The sequence below is a fragment of the Egretta garzetta genome, unplaced genomic scaffold (genome assembly GCF_000687185.1).
Source record: "Egretta garzetta isolate BGI_Z169 unplaced genomic scaffold, ASM68718v1 scaffold33, whole genome shotgun sequence".
NCBI classification, from domain to species: domain Eukaryota; kingdom Metazoa; phylum Chordata; class Aves; order Pelecaniformes; family Ardeidae; genus Egretta; species Egretta garzetta.
The window spans coordinates 1,836,405-1,858,210 of NW_009259250.1; the positions used below are offsets into that span (position 1 = coordinate 1,836,405).

Below are 21,806 nucleotides of genomic sequence, written 5' to 3' on the forward strand. Positions count from 1 at the left end.
CTACCAGACCAGTTCCTTTTCCTAGACAAACTCCCTGAAACACCAATCTCAGGATCCAGGCTGGGCCACAAAGTCAAGCGAGTTTTACTAGCCTGATTTGTTATCTCCTTCATGGCCGCATCCAGAGGCTAAACTTTGATATTCAAAGCAGGAGGCTTTCGGCACAGCTATGAGACCTGGCACGCGTGAACGGCGCTGCCTGAATTGCTGCTGCTCTTTCAGTGGTAGGGCAGAGACGGGGAGCAGCCCTCCTGTCCCAGCATGTGGCAATGGCACTGCCAGGCTGTGAAAAGCCATGGTCACACACACACGGCATCCAGATGTGTGCCTTCCCTCCGCAGGTCGTGACCAGTATCTTCACAAATATCATCCAGCTCCTGCAAAGGCTATATTCTTGGATTTGACTGATTTTGGCAAAGGCTGCTGTAGTGCTGATGGGAAGAATGAGTTTTCCCTGTCTGCAAATGGAAATTTTATCCTCAAATTTGTATTCCCAGATGCTTCTCAGCTCTTTGATGCTGAATCAGTGACACAGCAAGAAGGACCTGTTTTGGCTGCCAAGATACCATGCCAACTCCTCAAGACAACATCCAGCTTTCCGTGTGGGAGACACCACTCACCACAGTGCTCTGCTGCGGTGGGTCCCCTCATCTGCCCTCTGCAAGCCCTCTCCTCCCCTCTGATCAGCCCCCGTCGCTGGCGCACCTTCTCCCTGCCCTCTCCTGCCCTCTAAACACTTTTTCTGCCTATTTTGGCGCCTCCCTCCCTTCCACCACCAAGGATGCTCTTCCAGCATCCTTGGAGAACTGGGAGAGGAGAGCACAGAAGAGCATCCTTGTTCTCCTTCACATGCTCTCCTCTCCCAGTTCAGCAAACCCTTCTCCCTTTGCCACTTGTCCCTATCTACCTGCCAAAGTATCACTCTCAAACATGTTCATCTTTTGTATAAATCCTGTATGTTTTACAACTTAATTTAGCATCCAGGATGCAGAAACTATTGCTATCAGAGTCAAAGAAATACCTAGAAATAGCACAACATGACACTTACTCAGAGCAACTAACTCCCTCTCCTTGGACTCATCCCTGGTGACACCTTGCCAAGCAAACTGCTGCTCAGTGTGGGTGAGGGGGACACACCTGGGTCTACAAAATTCAGGAATTGTGCAATGCTCTATGGGCTACCCGCCGCCACGGCTGGATCTTTACAAAGGTCTCCTGGTACACACAGACCCCTGCCTGGCCAGGTAATTGTAAAGTGCTGCTTCCCCTCACTCCACAGACAGATGCAAAATACCTGAAAAGTTACTGCAAATCAGTGAGCTACTGTAGACTTACTGTGTGATTAAATGGAGATAACAGCGCACTTCAAAGCACCCGCACCAAATTCCTGAGGTGCCATTTCAATGACTCCACCAGCTTTGCAGAAGCCCTGCCAGGCTGTGCTGTACAGCCTTCAAGCACTGTCACAGGGCCTTATGGTGAGCCCACGGCCATTCGGTGAGCCCACAGCCATTCGGTGAGCCCACAGCCATTCGGTGAGCCCACGGCCATTCAGACTCTGCCAGCTTTCATGCAGGTGCCTCGCAGCTCCTTAGCCTTCAGGAAGAGCTGAAAATCACCATTTTGGGAGGTGCCATTAAGCCTCTGAGGAGTTTGGAGGTGTTAGATGGCTTGAGTGAACCCGGGCTCAAGTAGCACCGTTGGGTGCCAGGTTCCCCAGGGTGAACTGAGAGTCCTGCACCAGGGGGAAAAGCCATGCAGCTGATACCCAGCTCAGGTGTGGGATGGGCGCAGACCTAGAAGTGGCAGCGCTGTAACTGGGCACGCAAGTCAAGCCTTTTAAAACCTGGGAGGAGCGAGAGGAGTAAGTGCTGAGCAGCCTTGCCGAGGACAAGGCTTCCAAAAGAGCAGGGGATCGGGTTGGTTTTGACAAGACGTGGTCCCTACTGTCACTCGCAAAGCAAAAACCCCAGGGACAGTTTCTGAAAAGTTTGTTTGCATTTGCCTATAAAATCACTGCCACAGCAACGAGTGTTTCCAGGTGGTGTCTTCCAACTCTGCAAGAACAATGCTTCCAAAAGCAGGCGGGGGGGGAGAGAGCGAGCCAGGCACTGGGTATGTGCTTGCCCTCCTCTTCCCCAACTGCCTGAGAGATCTCTCAAAGCTGTCACGGAAAGCTGAGCGACTCAGGGCTGGGGAGCAGGACACACTTTGCATCACAATGACCTCCGAATGACTTTCACTGCTTTACACTTTCATTTCCCAAGACACAGATTTAGTGGCCAGTTATTTGTTATTTCGTGTCAAGACAATGGAATGTCGCTCCACCGCCAAATCCTGATTTCCTTTCCCAGATATCAATCACTGTGCACTTACCCTCTACCAGAAAAAAAAAAAACCAAATCAACAAAACCAGTTACTACTAATTGAAATCTGCATGAATAAATACTGGTGGAATTGCAGGGAGGGGCTTTTAAAGTCCAGGCTCCCGTGTGCCTGTTCTGCAAGGGTAGACCAGCTGCCCCTGTTACACCCACGACCACCTGCAAGGGCTCTGCAACCACATCTGAGCAGGACCAAGAAGAAGTAAATATTAGCCCAGCAGCCCTCCAATACTTTTCAGGAGATGTTAGGAACATAAATGGTTGCCACAGGCTAGACCAAAGTCCCGCTGAGGGAGTGGTAGATGCCTTGGAAATGCGTAAGAACAGGGCAAATGTGCAGCAACACTACTTCTGTCCTCCTGGCTCTTGGCTCCTCACCTGCAATACCACAGGCTGGAGCTCGAGATGGGTTTTCACAGGATACTGCCACATTTTATGGATGGAAGGGACTCATCATCTAATCACCCTTTTGCCTTACACAACCACAGAACATCACCCAATGAGTCCTGCCTCAATAACGGGGCTTGAGCCTGAGCTAAAATTTTCCTTTAGAAAGGGAAATACTAACTTGATTTAAAGATTCCAAAGGACAGTGAGACCATCAGAACTGTGGGCAGATTATCATGCAGATTACTTACCTTCATTATTAATGATATTGTATATTATTTCTAATCAGAATCTGTCAAGCTTCAGTCTCTATATATCAAATCTATGGTCTTATCTAGACTAGGACTTTCATTGATGATCCTCTGGATTTGGGTGGAAAAGGATGAATTGGGCCTGAGCAAGGACATGAATCTCTGAATCTTCAGCCAGAATACCAGGAAATGACTCATAAACCGGACTATTTTTGCAGAGATTACCTTTTCTCCTGGCATTTTAAAAATTGAATTCTGAGCATGTAGGAAATGACATGTTTTGCATCCAGACATGAGGAACGTATTTTATGTATCTGACTAGAACAACATTTGAACTTTACATGTAAAGCCCTGGCATGCATTCAGGAATGAAAAATCTAATGCCTTTCCCTTCTTTTAGATGCTTGTAATTTTAATTGCTATAGTTTTTTTTTAAATGACCGTGCCCGCTAGCACCAAGACACACTGTACAAATACAGATGCATAGCTATAAATTCCTCATTCCCTCGTATTGTACATGTGCCTCCAGCACTACCTAACCACCGTGCTTCCTAAGTATACAAACCTGCCCACCAAAAAGCACAATCATCTCCTGATACAGCAACTCTTGTTCTTGTAAGAAAATTGTGAAAACCGATCATAACCTGCATCTGGCTGTCAATATTGGTAATGCAGTAAAAGGTCCTTGACCTCTTGAGTCAGAAAGCAAATTAAACATGCATGTCCCTCAGGATGCTGATGAAAATTCTGGTCGTGATTAGCAAAGAAAGTGACTTTTTCATTTGAATTGCTTTTCTGCCTTGTATAACTGAAGAAACCCCAGAAATTTCCTCTGTGAAGAAGAGGCCTTGCACTTAAGCAGGTAACCACATATAAGTCCTTCTCAAAACGAGAGCTAAAGACTTGACTGCGGTCACGCTCCCTGTGTTTTTGGTGTCCTGCAAACTTGCCTGTGCTTAGGCAGAGCTTTTGATCACATGAAAATGATGTAGAAGGAAAGCCATCCAGCACAAATGGAAGATCTGGTGAAGGATGCCATCAGTGCTCCACTGGAAATAAGCACTGTCCACTGCCTCCTCCTCACCTTGCCACCACTGACCTCTACAACCTTGTAGTACCTTCTGGAATTAAGTATGAAATATTCATGATGAGATGGGTGATAAGGAAATGATAAAATTAGAAATATGGCTAAATCTTAAGAATACATGATTTAAGAGGAAGCACTAAATTTGAACACAGTTTCTGCCTTGCACACTTGAGAGAGCCTTTAAAAAGCTGTATTGGCAGTTCTCAAGAGATATTATGAATTTAGGTTTGGAAATGCAGATCCACAAAATCGTATTTATTCCTGGAAAAATACGCCCAGAGAAGTAGGTTGCTCTTAACTGAATGACGTTTTCAGTATTTACAGTACTGCCCCCACCCCAATATTTGCTTAACATTGCAATTAAGGTTCTGAATTTTTCTTTGCCAGACAACATAAGCAATACTAGAGTGGGCCTGTGTTGATCATGGATGCTGTAGACACCGCAAGCCACTCTGAGCCAGCAAAATCCAAACTCTGGCAGGTCCACATTTGATCAGCAGTGGCATTATCATAAAATTCAACAACTGCATTGTTTATTTAGAAAATCTCCCTCAATCCCTTAACGAATTAGTCACTAGGAGGATTAACTTCAGAAATTCTCCCTCAGATGGCAATTACATCTGCTCCGATGTCACAAGCGATAGACATTTGCATGGGTCATACCCAGCCTGTATTACTAATGGCATTTGCAGTGATTTGACTTCCGTTGGGGTCTGTCCTTCCCAAATGAGTTACAAAGCGCAGCACTCGGCAGGGGCGGGAGGTGCTCCCCGGCACAGGGTGTAATACCTAATACCTGTCTAAGAATTGAATTGCCAACCACTTTTCCTGACCATCCAGATTACGAAGTAAGTGACACTGGATGGTGTCCCGGATACTTTCAGGGCAAAGTCTTTCACCTTGGGTCCAATGACTAAAAGTTATGCCTAGCTGGTGGCAGCTATGTGGCTTTTCTCCAAGGAGCTGGCAATCCCTATTCAGCTGCAGGCATGTGCCTGCCTCATAAATCACCGGCGGCGCTGGCAGCCCCGTTGGCAGGCTCAGCAGGGCGACCAAGAACTGAGCAAACAAGGCGTTCGTGCTGGAACGGGAGCCTCCCGCCCGAGGGGCGGCACGCGGCGGGGTGGCATGGGGAAGCCTGCGCTGAACAGCCATGAGATGTTCCTGTTCGCCTGTCGGTCCTGGGGGGACAGGGCACCATGGACTCAGCACTTCTAATGAGAATTAGTCCCCTTTATAGGAGACAAAGCAGTAACCAGTGCCATCAGTGTCTCTGGACACAGTTGTCACAATTTGCGTTTCACTAAAATGTTGGTTTTTCCCCAGAGGCAAAGGGGCGGGATCAATTATTGTCCTTGAATAAAGAATAATTGTATTTCCATAACAGGTGAATTTGCCATCATCAGAGAGGGTCTGTGTTTTCAGAAGGAAGCAAGATAACCTATCTGTCTGCTCCACAGCCACCCAGCGTGGGACCACATGTGCCGCAGCCAGCAGGGCTCATGCTCATCTCCGCAGCAGACTGTCAGAGGCTGCTGTATTTCAACCCACCCTTTTCAAAACGAGGTGCTACCTTAACCTCTCCAACACAGACCGGCACTGCCTGCGACTGCCCATGCCGCCTGTCCTTACACAAGGGGGTTGGATTTAAGGGCAGGTCCTGCCTGCCCATGGCAGGGGAAATCAAGTGGCCACTGAGTTTCCAGGTGCCCACAAGCGCACCAGCACGCAGCCCTGGAGGTCTTGACTTTTAGGGTACGGCTGTGTAGAGCCCCCCCAGAGACTGGTGGCCAGATCCCAGCTGGTCCCAACTGGCTCTTGGGTGGGAGAACAGGGGTGGACCTGAGTTTTCAAAAGGGAATTTTTGCATACATATCCTTAAGTCCTTCAGAAGTGCTGTGCCTCTGGCTGCTGCTGGGCAGCAGTGTGACACAGGCTCCCAGAAACAAAACAGAGGCTCCAGTAAAACAAAGGCAGTGATGAATGTTAGAGATTTGCTGTAAAGATAATCCTAAAGATAATTCTGCTAATGAGCTGCAGGCATAGTGCGTGTAAGAGAATGAGAAAATGCAGAGGTTGTACAAGACTGAACCCAAGAGCTGATGTTCACCATGTGGTCAGCTGAAGCAGGTGCTCCATAGGAGCAAGGCACACTCCAGCAAGACACAACATGCATCTAAGGTAAATTTGTGCCACCCTTGCTGCAGTGTGCAGCTGCCCCCTCTGTATCTGCTGGTGGGCCCTGGCGGCCACTGTGTGCCCCCTGCTCCCACCACCTCTGCAGCTTCCCCGCTCATGTCTCCCTTGGGGAGATCAATGGGTTCATTGGGCCTTCTGTCAAGTCTGTATATTTACCCACCCTTTTCCTTTTGCTAGACCAGAAGATGCCATTGGACTGGAGATCTGGAAGGCACCTGTGCAGAAAAGCCTTTCAAACAAAGAAACTGGCTTGATTTTGCTGCTTCGTGTAGAAAATGGTGAATCCCCACCAAACAAATACCCAACAAACCCAAAACCTAACAACCTTCCCTTTACATCTCCAACTTTGGCAGGTAAATGTTGCAATTTTTATCTCAAGCCCTTTGCTCCTGTCCATTATAGAAAGTCTTTATCCTGAAGCTGCTAAACACCAGGCCTGTTGTAAAGTGCTTCTTATTTCTTGCTTAGTGTTGTGATTTAACCTCAGGAGGCAGCTAAGCCCCACGCAGCCGCTCACTCGCTCCCCTCCACAGTGGGATGGGGGACAGAATTGGAAGGGTTAAAAGTGAGAAAATTCATGGGCTGAGATAAAGACAGTTTCATAGGGAAAGCAAAAGCCACACATGCAAGCAAGGCAAAACAAGGAATTCATTCCCTGCTTCCCACTGGCAGGCAGGGGTTCAGCCATCTCCAGGAAAGCAGGGCGCCATCACGCGTAACGGTGACTTGGGAAGACAAACGCCATCACTCTGAACATCCCCCCTTTCCTCCTTCTTCCCCCAGCTTTATATCCTCACTGGTGGGGTGGGCTGAGGAGCAGGAAAGGCCTTGGCTCTGTGTCAGCCCTGCCCAGCAGGAACGAAACCATCCCTGTGGTATCAACGCTGTTTCCAGCACAAATCTGAAACATAGCCCCATACAAGCTACTGTGAAGAAAATTAACTCTATCCCAGCCAAAGCCAGTAAACTTGGACACGACAAAAATTGCACATGGAGATGGAGAGTGCGCATGGAGTGAAGGTGGGTGGTTTGCAACAGACCTGTAGACAGTTTTCCTTTTATTTTAACAGTAAGAGCATTGACAAATACTATCTTCCAATAGGTATACTCTCAACTGATGCCTCTTCAGACATCCATATTCACAGAGCTCCCATATGACATTCCTCTTTCTGACCGACTTATTGCCTGACTACAGGAACAACAGCAAACGAAGCCCTGACCTTGCCCGGGGCTGCTTTTTTCTTCCTGTTTTTTCCTCCCTGACCCTGTCCCTCCTTCCACTTCATTCCCCAAGTCCCAGGCAAGTGCAGACGGGATCTGTTCCTCTGTTGCAAGCTGCTTCATCCGAAGCCTACCTGAGCTGGCAGCAGTCCCAATTCCACATTGCCCTCAAGACCTTCAGCTCCATCCAGAGCCCAGCAGCCAGGGAGGGCACACAAACTCTGCAGGGCAGAGCTGGAGAGCTGCCACTCAGGCTGCACTGGGAGAAAGCGGGGCTCACCGAGGTCTCCCCAGATACAGAGCTGGCTGGTTTCACCCAGAGGTATGTTACTTCCCTGCATGGGCAGTCAGTCTGTGAGTCACGGTAAGGAGGATTTGTGGGTGCAGACTCAAAATGGTAAGCTCTGCTGGTGCCATAGCACAGTTGTACAGGCACAGTTAAATAACCCTTCGGGATTGGCTTCGGCCGAGGAACCCACAGGCGAAGGAGAAAGCCACCCTCCCACCCACTCGCCTGCTGGCTGAGCAAGCACAAGGGGAGAGCTGCAGCATGCACCCATGGTACGGAAAATCAATTACAGCGTGGGTCTTGGCACTGAAACAGAGGGTTTTTTTGCACCTGGAAACAGCTTTCAGCTGGTGGGTGAGGGATAGATCCTCCCCGGGAAGGAAAGGTACTGGCAAATTCTAGTGTGCAAGTGGGCTGCGAGCTAAACCTCTACAGCATTAGCTCAGACTTTGGCGATACTCAAGCTCCAGCTTGCCCCAGGTGAAGGCCAGTTAACTCAAGAGAAACCATCACTTACCACAGGCAGGCGATTTTCAAAAGCCTATGTGAGTCTGATTTAGAGTAATGCACCTCCTGTGCTTTGAATTCACAACGCACCGAAGATCAGCCCTAAGCAGCCCTCATTTCTTTTAAGTTTATCTCTAACTGAAGAATTTGCCTGTTTTCTCCAGCGGCTGTCTTCAGGCTAAAACGCAGGTCTGGGCTCTGCCGGGTGGGAAGCGTGCAGGGATGGAAAGCAGCAGGTAACTGCTAACTGCAACCGCTGTGAAAGGGTGGGCTACTCCTACGACAGTCAAGCATCTGAAACAACACCCATGGCACTCTTCAGTCTGAAGAAACACCAGGAAGGAGTGAAAGAACGTCAGATTACTATCGATTATCAAATATGAGAAGAAACCTTAGCCCAGTTATGGAAAAAGGGTAGCATTTCTCCTGACTATCTCATCCTAGGAGCCTGCAGGCTCCAGTGACCAGATACTCTCGGAAGCACCCATCATTTTACACCTCCTGACCATGGAAGAGGATCCCCCCACCCCCCACTGCCCGGTGTTACAGTCATTACTTTTGTGAGTCACTCTGTGAGTCATTCAGGGATTTGTTCACCCCATCCCCCAGAATTACTGTACTGCACATCAGTGATAGCGTGTTTTCCTCTGCTCTTCTCAGGTTTTCTGTCATTTAGGTAAAATTATCCTGTGCCCCCTGAAACAGATGCAGAAGGAGCTTCTGCCTACAGAACAGTAAAATCCTTAAGCGATGTCATATATGTATAAGTAACATATAAGATACACAGTGTATAAATATACATTTACATGCCCTTTCTAATTAAAGGAACATGTCCATACGAAAAACATTTTTATCTTGTGCCAAATGATGGTTTCTACCCTGAGGTAATGAATCAGGTAAAACATTAACATAAATTTGATGGTGTATCTCAAATTCTGAACAAAATTACATTTCTAACAGAAGTTCGGGAGAGTGGCCTGAAGTTTTCACTTAATTAAAAACATCACCCACTACCAGGCTCACTACAGTCTCCTGTCCCAGGAGCACTGCCTACAGTCACACATGACCCTCTATGTGCAATGAATGCCAGATAGTTCATGTGCTATTATTTGTCCTGGTTTCAGCTGGGATAGAGCTAATTTTCTTCATAGTAGCTAGCATAGCACTGTGTTTTGGATTTAGTACCAGAAGAATGTTGATAACACACTGATGTTTTCAGCTGTTGCCAAGTAGTGCTCAGACTACTCAAGGACTTTTTGAGCTTCTCCTGCTTGCCCAGGTGCATAACAAGCTGGGAGTACAGCACAGCTAGCACAGCTAACCGAAACTGTCCAAAGAGCTATTCCATACCATATAACGTCATGCTCGGGGGGGGTTAGTTAGTTCGGTCGGTCGGTCGGTCGTGGGGAGACTGCTCGCGGCTCGGGGACTGCTTGCGGCTCGGGACGGGCTGGGCATCGGTCGGCGGGTGGTGAGCAATTGCATTGTGCATCATTCGTTTTGTATATTCTGTATATTCTGTTATCATTCTCATTATTACTATTATTATTATTTTCTCTTATTAAACTGTCTTTATCTCAGCCCTCGGCTCTAACCTTTTATTTTCTTTCCGATTCTCTCCCCCATCCCACTGAGGGAGGGGGGGGAGTGAGCGAGCGGCTGCGTGGTGCTGAGTTGCCAGCCGGGTTAAACCACGACATTATTGATACTGAGCATCGTTACCATCAAACAACCTGGTGGTTTTGCTCCTATTCCAAACAAATATCAGCATAGCTAAACCTACTGACTGTCACTCATGCTGGCAGGATGAGTGGACCTTATCAAAAGATAAGGACCAAACTCCATCAGAGGCTGCCTGCACTCTCGTCGTGTGGAAAGGATGCACGTTACCAAGGCAAAGAGGGCAGCTCGCACTGCTGCTGCCCCTTACGCCAAGCTATCCTGTGCACAAGCAGCAGGTTGCTTTGGCTATTTTTCATCAGTGTTATTTGCCAGGCTGAAATCTTCCCCCTTCTCCCACCTTTCCTTCCAAAATAATAAACCCCCCCCCATTTCTTCTGAATTTCTTATCAATACATATACCTCTTGAGAAAGCAGGTCACATGCAGGTCACCTTTAATTTAATACCTCCCATTGATTTTAACGGCTGCGAGATCAGGATCCCAGAAGGTAACGTGTTTGAGCTAACCGAGTCAGCGGGTAGCTTTCCTCCCTGCCTTCCCCCCTGCCGTCAACAAACATTCATAATAGCAAGTAACACTGCTAACAGGTAAACTGATACCTTGCTACTGGGTAGCTGACAGGACTTTTAATATATAACTGAAACAAGAGAATGGTTATAAAACACTCCTAGTACACTTCTGCTCTCTTATAGCTACTAATTCTTTCCCCTTGGTGTTTTCTCTTCCAGAAATTCAATACAGAGCCAACACTTCCTTAGTACAACATCCATGCGCTTCCCTTAGGCACTTCCACTGAAACCAAGTGTGTCAACTGTTACCAGGGGAGGAAGCATCCATTTGCATCACCACACAGTAAAGAGAACAACATTGCTTCCCTTCCTCCTCTGATACAACCTGTTTCATTACTGCAGTGTTTTACAGTGCCTGTACGCACCAAGATTTTTAGAAAGCATCAAATCTTTGAGCTGATAGAGAACTGGCTTCATGCTTCTCTGCAAACATGGTGGTACAAAGCCAGCTCTGGGCTGATCTTTTGCCAGTGAGGATCCACCCTAAGCGGCAGGGGACACTCATGATAAGGAGTTCATTACAAAACAACATTTTTCAACAACACTAAAGATAAATATTACCAAGCACACCGCTTCTGAGCTGAGTACAGAAAATAATTCGCAGGAGTCACATCTACACTTACCGCATATTTCCTTATCATTATTACCAAACTGACCTTGCATAGGATGTCGCAGAACTGCGTGCCATGTTAAGGAATAGCTGCTGCAGAAGTTTCCCACCAGAGTTGCCCCCCGCATCCAAGTCACCCACTCCTGGAGTCCAAATTCCAGTGACAGCTCAGGCAAATATCGTCCATAGAGCTGCAGGTGCCAAAACCCACTCAACTTTTGCTTGTATCTGACCACGATCAACTTGGATTGCAGGAACAGCTTTCAGAACTGTGAAAACTCATCTACAAAAATTTGCTTTGGACTGAAGTGATTTAGATTATGTATCAAAGCCTGTTAGTCATTCTCCTCAAAAACTAAAGACGAAAAATTAACCTCAGCTGTGATGAAATCTAATACTCCTTACGTGAATTACAGCATTATCTGAAAGCTCTAAAGAAGACCGAACCCTTTTTTTTCCCTGCTAGATACTGTACAAATGCGGAAAGAAGGAAATAACCTGAACAGGTTCTAGCTTAGTTTTTAAAGAGATACTTTAAAGAAGCTTAAAAAAAAAAAGAACTGGGAAAGAAGGATGAAGCTAAGAGAGTACCTGACCCCAAGAGGAAATTTTTGAATTGCTCTTTATTTGAACCTGCACCACAACACGTCTCACATTTCCAAGGCAGGAGGAAAGGGTCCGGCTCGAAGAAGCCTGTCAGTGCCTGAGGACACAGTGGTGGGTAGCACGAGGACAGGCACAGCTGCGATGACCCCAGCAGCAGGACGAGCAGCCTGGCAGCACTCAGCCATAGGAGTGTGAATAATAAGAACAGTTCAAAATGTCAGTATGGGATTTGCTGTGCAGAAGAAGTACAGAAGCAACACAGGAAGGGACTGATGAATGGATAGGCAAAAGCGATCATATCTATTAAATAAAGAAAACATGCTGATGGAGCAAAAGGCAGGTGGAGGAGGATGAAACTCAACAAGAGTGAGGGATAAGAAAGAGCAGGTATAAACACCTCTTCAAGGGTTTTTTAATGCAGGACATAGACAAACAAATAAAATGGATCTCTATGGGTATCTGGGATGACAGGTTATGCATTTCCCATGGACAGCATTGGGAAGAGATGTCTGAAAAGGAGCAAAGACCAGAAGCTCCCTGGGCAAGCAGCTGAACAGAAGAAGGGGCAAGAAGCCCTGCAGGGATGCCCCTGTGGCCCTGCAGCCAGGGATGGGGTGCTGCTGCAAAACACCAGAGTGGCAGAGTGGGGGAGGGAGGGGAGTCCAGAAGGGGCTGGAGGTGGGGATCAAACACATGCTAGAAGCAGGGAGGAAGGAGCCGGCGCCGGGTGCTGTGCCTGCTCGGGGAGGCTGCTTGGCGTCTGAGTGGAGAAAAGGGGCTGAAGTAGTGACAGGACGAGGACCTGACACTGCACAGAAGGATTTTGGAAAGAGTAGAAGGATGCAATACCTGCAAAATAACATGAGTGCATAATTTAAGCAAACTCATGAGTTTTGGGTACTCTGTTACTCAAACACGTCTTAGCTGAGTCAAGTTTAGACACAGCATCCCATTTATCTTGGCATAACCCAAATCCCTAAATTATCTCTGTCTTTTCAACCTCCTCACAGGAACTTTTCTTCCAGCTTTGTTAAAACATGAAGTAGCCAAGGAACTGCTTTACAAACAAATACCAGCTGAGGCAAAGGCTTAACCCTGCTGCGGGGTGCGGCGGGCAGCCCGGCGGGCAGCCCTGCAGAGCTGCCTCCGGCTGCCACTGTCCCGCAGCGCCTGCTCCTTCTTTCACTACCAGAGAGCGGGTGCAACATATGCAATTCTCAGACGCGCTGGGAAGTCCTGAGAGCACGCTAAATACATCTAGGTTAGCATATCCTACTTGTGCCGTTCACTCAATACTGTACGCTCCCCTCCGTCAGCCCAAATTTAACCATTCTGGAATAAATACTGCTATGGGGAAGGTGATGACCTCGGTCTCTAACATGGACAGCAAAGGGCAATGTGCTGCTCTCCACACAGTGACCCTGCTTTTCATCACTTTTACATCATGTGGGTGCAAAGGCAATGATGTCAGTCGTGTTTCCTGGCACAGCCCCTCTGCTCTCCGTCTCTCCCATGAGTTTCCTCCTGTGCAGCGGGGACTGGTGCATTCCCCTTTGAAAAACTGGGGCAGAAGAAGAAAATGATGACAGGGCGCATGTGTTAACGATAGGAAAACACCAGCTGCTAACATGGCTCAGCTACCAGTCTGCTTGAACAGCAGCAAGCCCTGAAAATGAGGCAGGGTTTATTTTTAACATCCGTGTCAGATCTCTTTGCCTTTTAAAGAGCATCCTGGGGCTGCCCGGGCCCCTTATCTGCTCGGCAGCACTTCAGCGAGCCGCTTCAGCAGCTGTCCCCACGGCTGTGCCCTCCCCTTCTCGTCCACTGAGGAGCTTGAAAAGCTGGAGCGTCCCTCCGCTGCCTCAGCAAGTGCCCTTTACTCTGCTAAAGTGATTCACTAAGAAATATGCAGACTACGGAAACATAGCATGTTGCAGTCTGTAAGGAAGAGCCTCGCAGTGTCCACAGACGCATGCATGGCGACACACCAAGTTTCACTTCTATTTCGCTGGGCTCCAGATAGTAGAAAGTCTATTAAGTATATTAAGTAGAAAACTTATAAAGTAAGTTATTAAATTTTTTTTTAATATAAAATAGCTAATAAAAAAGGTCTTTATTGCCTCAATAAAATATCCTTAGGCTACAAGACCCTATCTGGGAGTCCAAAGAAAATTTTAATCCTCCTATTCAAACTGCCACACAAACTGTGATGAAAGGATGCAGCGCTGGGAAATAAAGAACTTGCTGCTCATATTAATCCTTCATCTTCCATTCAGCTTCCTACACCAGTATCCTGTTTCCTTTTTAACAGCCAACAATGCTCCTCTATTTCCTTACCTCTGAGTGCCACGGACTGTACGCAACAGTGCTTTTTGCATTTCTCATGTGTATCATTTTATATAGCAGACAAAAACTGATTTAGTAAGGTAGCCCTTGATTACTGAAAAGTGTCAACCATTTAATAACCAAATTTTCCAAACCAGAGAAGCTTGTGCTAGCTAAGCTCGTCATTCTACACAAGAAAAGACAGTTATAGGGAAGAATTTTGCTTTGCTTCTGAAAATTCTGCACAAGGTTTGTAGTTACTACACTGAAGGCTCCTGCACTGCGTAATTCTTTAAAAAGATCCAAATCCATGAATCAGTTGTTTTAGAAACACTGACATTTCTGAGGGTTTAAAGAACTGAAAACTAAAATAGGTCTGAGTACCTGAAGGTTTCTCTGGTAGTACTTCTGAAAAGGACATACCAGGTCTGATTTTGCCTTCCCAAGACAAAACTCAAAAGCCCTCAGGGGGAATTTTTGTCCCAGGCAAGGTGAGACCAGTACCATTTGTGCAGAGCTGTAGCAATGTGCCTGGATAAATAAATATAATTCAGGTCACCTGCATACATCAGGTCAGAGCTAGATGACCCATGTCTCTATTACTTTACAAATAATAGACTTATCACCAACACAATTAGTCTTACCTTATTGTAGTACTGCACCTGGACGGAGTGCCACTGCCCATCGCTGACCCCTCCGGGAACAAACGGTGCCACTGTAGTGGTTGTCTCCCCTGCAAGGGCAGGCAGAAGGGAACAAATCAGTCAACGTCACTGCAAACTCTGCTCTGCACTAAACCAAAACATGGGGACACCCTCATCGGGCACAGGATGCAGCCATCTTACTTCACTACAGAGGAATTTGGGGGTTTGTCCTGCCAGACAGTAAATATCCCCAGTTTCATGGAATTAATTTGGTGCACAAATACAAAAATAGCTTCTGGCACATTTGGGTGAATTACATTACTTTTTATTATGCTTCTGCAGAGCGTGGTAGCAGATGCATTGGGTAGATACAGCTATTGCTGAAGTGGGAAAATGAGGAAAAGGTGTACGTGAGTTTTTCTGTATTTCTGCCAAAAGCAGCACTTTAGAGGGTTTTTTTAATATGATGAGTATTGTGCCAAGATATTTTGTCAGGGAAGGAAAGCCTACTCCTTGTCAGAGCGGAGAAAGTGAAACCCAAAAGTACTCTAGCATAAAACCCATGGATGGTAAGCTTGGTCCCAGCAAAACTCTACCAGTGATTAATGAAATTATTGGCGGCCTTTCAGTATTTAAATCTGAAAGCAAGTCCTTGCCATTGCAACTGGAAAGCTGAAGCTTTTAAGTCAGGTCTGAGTCAGCAGAACCAGCTCAGTAACCAGGCATATCTGTTCCAAGGTAGCAGAAATAAACTTTCATGTTGCAAGTACATAAAAGGCCAAGCACGGGGAAAGGATTGCTAGGTTTTGACTTACTTTTTTTTTCTCTTTGTTTTTTTTTTGACAGTTGGAAAATTCTACATAATAAGCCACAGGAAAAATATCTCCCTCCTGTAAGCTAACAAAGTTCACAGTATTATTGAGCTTAAAATGTACTTTCTACTCTCTGTTTGCAACAAATCCTTTACCCTGTGTGAAGTAGCATTCCTGTGTCCCCTACTCTCCTTTAACTCCCATCCTATATACTTCTGTTATTTAAACAATACAGATTTCAGCTTGGCATGTTTGACATCTTGCTGTGATGTTTTTTATCATTTAGTGACATCATTTAGTTTTTTATCATTTAGTGATAGAAAATCCGTGGTAAAAATTGGGCTTTTTATTCAGCTATCAAGTTTCTGGAAAAGGAAGATCACCAGTCTCCAATCCTTTTGCTTTGCTTTCTGTGAAAAAGTTGTTGCGACAGGTAGAACAGTCAGATCAGATGTCCAAAACTTGTACTGTTCGTTAAAAGCCACTTAAAACTATAAAACATAAACCATTCTCCTTCCAAAGAAAATACCATTTGTAATATACAGGACCAGACCTGTTCTCAGGTGCAGTAGTGCAAATCTAAATTTAGTTTCATGTATTTTAAAGGAGTTCCTCCACATTTAAATGCATACAAGTGCAAGAATATTTTTTTTTTCTTGTTCATCCTCAGGGTGCCTTCTAAGCAATTTGATTCAAGTTTAGACAGGTGGAGCAGAGCTACAGAAAAAAGCACATCTCTCCAACTCCAGCATGTTATTTCAATACACTAATCCATTCAAAAGCCCGCCTTCAAATCTAATTTGGACAACTTCAGGGTAATAAAGGGGAAATGAAACTAGAGATCTTCAACCCAAAGGGCCCAGATATGCACTTAAGCATCGCTGGTAAATCGATGGAGTCACACAGGATTTACCACGGGGTCTGAGGGCAGCGACCATCACTGGCAATGAGCATGCAACACTAATGTGTGTTGCACCTCTGCTTCTACTGCTTTACTGCTTGCAATGTCTCACTCTTTACAAAAATAAAGGAAGAGTTGACTAGAGCCCACATGTCTATCCTGAATACGAAGAACGGGAAATAACCGGATTATTTCCTGAGTTACACACCCGGTACAGAGGTACAAACATCTCACTTGACCTACACATAACCCCACTTGACCTACATGACAACAGCCCTTCCCAGATATTTGTTTCTGTCCCGATGGAAAACATCCCCTAAACCTGTGAACAACTCGAGGTTGTCTGCCCTGCTGAGATTTAGTAAAGCCACCAAAGCCTTCCCACTGAACTCACAGACCTGCTCCTGGACTCAAGCAAGAATGCAAGTGGTCCACCAAGAGGTCAACCAAGAACCTCAGCAAGCCTGCTGAAGTCCAAAGGGGTGATTCCTGGTGGCTTCAACGTGCTTCAACCATGCTGTACAGCTGCATGCCAACAGCTTCACCTGCTACCCCTGCCATGAAAATCAGCACAGCTGGGCATGAGATTGTGGATGAAACTTGGGCTTTTTTAACTCGGGAAACACTGCTCTGGTGAGTCTGAAAGAGTCAGGGGTTGGTCTGATCACACTTTCATCAGGAAGAGCTTTGCCGCTGCCCAGGCTGATTTTCTGAAGGAAACCTCTCCTCTGGGAGAAGGCCACGGTGGCAGGGATACATGCCACCCTGAGCTTCACTTGCCTCTGCTCCCATGAGCACCAAAAGACACCGGCTTTGTCCTAGCACAGAAAGCAAGCAAACGCCAAAGCCTCCGTTTCTGGTTTCCTAGCCCACCGCAGCAATGAGCGGGCAGCTTAGTTCTCCTAAATTCCTTGTGGGTTACAGCTTTTTCCAAGGGGACGTGCTTTTACTGAGCAGCAAGGGATTCCAGTGACAGCATTGCTCCTCACCGATCCCTAAAAACGACAGGCAGTTTTCACTTGTCTGCTAGCTTTTCCTTTGGCTTGTGTGTGTTTTTTTACACTTATGTACCTAGTTTCACTGATGGCATAGTGTAAAAATGCATAAACACACGACGTTTATCACAGCATGATAAAATGAAGTCTCGTTTAAGCAAACATTGGCTCAGAGGCCAACTTTCAGGCGAGTGCTAATCTTATATAGTAGTCATAAACTCTGGCTTTTATAACTGATATGCTGACAAGCTCCTGCCTATGACAGCAAGTGTTACCACCACAAACCGCTACAATCTGGAGTACTCTGCAACGCCCGGCACCAGTTGCTCACTGTACAACGTCAGCAGGTTACTCAATTGACAAGGCAGCAAATAGCTGTAATAAAATCATTGAAGTGCATTTCTAAACAGGTTGAGAAGATCTCCTGACTGCAAGCAGAAACGCTCGACTCGAGCGACACCTCACCTGCAGAGAATGTGAGCTGGATCTGCTCCTCGATGATCTCCAAGGCAATGAAGTCATGCTTCTCGTTAAAACGCCCGTTGTAGAGCAGGAGAGCGTTTCTCTCCCTGGTTGCAAACCTAGAGTGCAGACATGAGGGGTTAGTTCACGCTTAATGGCTTACGAATTAAAGATCGATGGTCAAGTCCCATAGGAAAGAAGTCATTGTATTTATCAGAAAAGCAAGCCTTTGAATCTTTCTTCAGACAGAAAATTATAAAATTGAAGAGTCACGACGCAGGATAAATCTGTTCTTTCCCAATCAACAGAGGCAAGCAAAACGTAAATTACAGAAATGTACTCTGCAGAGATCTGCTGCAGATGCTGAGCCTCACGAAGGGTACAATTAGGCAGACACACGATGCACCGCGAGCATCTGACACTTGCCAAACAGAAGCACTTACTACACTTTGCAAACAGTCCGAAAGCTAGAAAGCATTTTCACGTCAAAGGGGCAATACTTGCTGCCTGCTTGCTGTCTAAATGCTACAGCGTACAAGGAGAGTCATCCACTGATTAGAAAGACCTGATGGGGAGGGAAGGGGGAAAGAAAGATAAGGGTTACTTTAACAACGCCATGTAGGCAATCAAGGTTCATCAATCAACAGGCCAGTCAACTGAAGGAAGGAAAATAAACACTTAAATGATTCCACTAAATCAGTGCCAATGGGTGTTTTTTGGTTTTATTTTTCTTGTGCTTCTAATATGGGATGTATCACACCTTTCCTGCGGAAAAAGAAGTGACCCCACTTTTAAAAAAAACTGGGGTTTTTTGTCACCACAGACCTTTTTTTTTGCAAATTTCTATGTGTTGTATATACTTTATAATTTTTAATGGAATCCTATTATCTTTGGGGATTTACACACAGCTCTCATCTACTTAGAAATGCAAAAAATTTATTACACTTTACATAAAAATTTTTACAAGGATTAATATTATATAAAGAGAGAAAGAGAGAGAAACCATGAGAATTTCTTGTGTTTCCAAATGGCAGCGTAGTTTGATTTTGTATCTTGAACTTCAGGAAATATGCCTGACTTAAATTAACCTACTTTTCCTGAAAATGAATCAAATGCTGAACACAGCTAATGAAAACTGCCTTCCACGGACAGAAGAAATTATTCTTGTGCTTGTCATGTCATGTCTATTAGCCAGACTCTCATGCGATGCAACAAAACCTGCAGAGAATGTGGAAGAAGCAGTATTTCAGAATATCATGGTCTGGTATCGGAAATAAAAAATTTCAAAACCAAGGAATATTTTTTAAACACTAGTTGCTTGTCAGACATATGCATGTTGTAGATCACAACGAGTAGAGACTTTTCAGAACCAGAAGCCTGAATTTGAGCTACATGGAAATGGGAATTTTTATTCCACAAATTTAAAAATATTTTTGAAGGGGAATGAATTGTTCCTGTTCAAAAAAAGTCAAAATTTTGAAATTTCCAATAAAATACAAGCTCCAAAGGATATCCATTATAGTCCATCAAAATACTATACTACTGATTTGATTACTTTTGATCAGTTTTGAAATATATCTTTAGTTCTAATTTTGTTTAACATAACATAAAATAATATTATAGAAGTAAAAGGCAAACCAAATGAATTAAGACAATACCACTGAAATATATCAATATTATCAAAACACTGATCTGTTTTTCACTTTTCACAATAAAACATTTCATCCAAAGGAATACAGCATTTCCCAAGACTGCATTTTTTCAGTGGAAAACTGCTTCTTCAAAACTTTTTTTATCAGATCTATCCAGAATATATATGAGCAAAAGAAATGAGAATAGTGTGAGCGATGTTGCTTTAGCAGGCAGAAAGCCTTAGTTTGATCAGCAACAACAGGAACCTTAGTTCTGTTTGAATATATTTTCCTGATATGGTTACAATTCTCTACTATCATTTTAATTCTTAGACTATTATTTATTAAACTATTAAATTATTAAGCTGTTTTTTATATTTCTTTACTCCATGTGTGCTCAGTTCCATTCTTTCCCCTAGTCAAAAGCATCTTTTGTATCACACTAATAGTTAAAGTACTACTGCTTTTCAACTTGTCTGGTTAACACCAGCAGGGGAAAAAAATACTATTTTTTGATAGGAGGGATACCTTTAATCTCAGGACATGGGAAACAGAAGACACTTTCTCAAAGAATTTTGAATAAATAGTAAGAAAACTTCTCCACTGACAGTGTCTCTTGGAGTGAAGGAGGAGCAAGTGTTGGAAGGAAGCAAGGAAGGCATATAATGTTGGGAGCAGAAACACATGCCTGGTCAGTACCCTAAATATTTTTTTTTTTTTAAAATCACATTTTAGTTATGAGACTGGACAATGCAAACATCCTGCTCTTTGCCAGGAGCAGGTCGTGAGTCACTTGAGGCTGTGGGAAGCTAGACACCCTGGGATTTTATGAATGCTCCCAAATCACAACATATGTAATGGCAAACTGCTGTCTAGTCAAACTGCTGTTCTTGCTTATCCTCACATAATGTCTTCCACCTGCATTGAAGGATAATAAAAGCCAAAGAAATAACAAGTATAAATAAAAGTGAACTTCAAGTATGAAAAGCTAAATGTGTTGTTATCCCAGACAGTGTGGGATGAACGCCACTGATGGTCTAGACTTTTTATAATCACACTGAGTAGACTGAACAGTGTTTAGCCCATGACTAAATATGCCATCTTGGTTTTAAAGACAATGAAGAAACCCTGGTGTAAGCACTACCTCGCTACAGTAGTTTGCTGTTTCTCAATAACCCCTACACAGATCATTTGAATCACTTTAACTTGAAGCACCCTACATGTCAAAGATCTCTTCCTGAAAGCCTGAAAAATGACACCGCCTGGCTGCGGGGACAAGCCAAGGGTAGCGCAGGTAATTTATGCTGGCAGCCAGCCCAGAGTGCTCCTTTGTTTGCACTCACTGCAGGTCTGACAAGTCCAACAGAGCCTTTTGCTCCCCAGCTTTTCCGTGTACTTACATCTAATGCTACAAAATGATCTTCACAGGCACAACTCTTCCTTGCATCAACTCACATGCAAACCATGCCTGCGCTTTCTGATTTAACCCAAATGGCAAGATTCCATAAAATTTCAGACTTTAGGATTAAGGTAGATGAAGGATAAAATGGAAGGAAGCTGCCTGGCTCCTGACAGATGTAAAACACCAGGTAACCGCTGGGTGCTGGATGGGACGTGTGCCTCGTGGTGTCCTCCCTGAGCACTTTCTCTGGACAGACACACGAACACATCTGTCCTTGCGGCTGTTGTTGTACCTACCAACAAATCCACGGCTTTGCCCTTTGGGGTCAGGGGTAACACATTCTGTGGTATTTACTAACAGTCAGCCGTGAGGGAGAACCAAAGGTTGATCCTGACCGGCTAAACCCTGGGAAAACTGCAAACCCACACCCTTGCTGGAGAAGAGGCGTGTGTGCACCTGGAGCTCTGGCTCCACGGCAAGCAAGCCCTATGCCTGACCCAAGAAGTCTTCTCCAGAAGAGGGTTTTTTCCCCAGGGATGTGTGAGTTGTGGGAGGAGAGCCCTGGTCCACACAGCGCGGCTGCCATCATCGTTCCCCTCACATCCCTGAGTGCCCCCACAAGAAACGTTGACAGCCAGCCCAGGAGAAGACTGTCCAACATGGGGACGTTGGGGCAGATGGGAGGGGGATGAAGCTGGCTGTGCCTGGCAGCTGGGATGGGACCAGAGGCAGAAGTTGGGTGTGAAGGCCAAGAGGAGTGAGGCGAGGAGCTGGGACAGTTGGTGTTGTCCCAAGGCCAAGGCTGGGAACCAGCAGAGAGCAAGGGCCTGAGGGGGACCCAG

General features: G+C 45.5%; 1 protein-coding gene across 1 annotated transcript in view; it reads right to left on the reverse strand.

Annotated features, from left to right (window-relative positions):
- Positions 1-21,806, reverse strand: part of CELSR1 (cadherin EGF LAG seven-pass G-type receptor 1) — a gene marked incomplete at its 5' end in the record, with an annotated part of 169,995 nt that overhangs the window by 54,340 nt on the left and 93,849 nt on the right. Inside the window, 2 exons of the mRNA XM_035891689.1 lie at positions 14,762-14,850; positions 17,935-18,050. Of these exons, the coding sequence (XP_035747582.1) occupies positions 14,762-14,850; positions 17,935-18,050 (205 nt within the window). The remainder of the gene's footprint in view (positions 1-14,761; positions 14,851-17,934; positions 18,051-21,806) is intronic.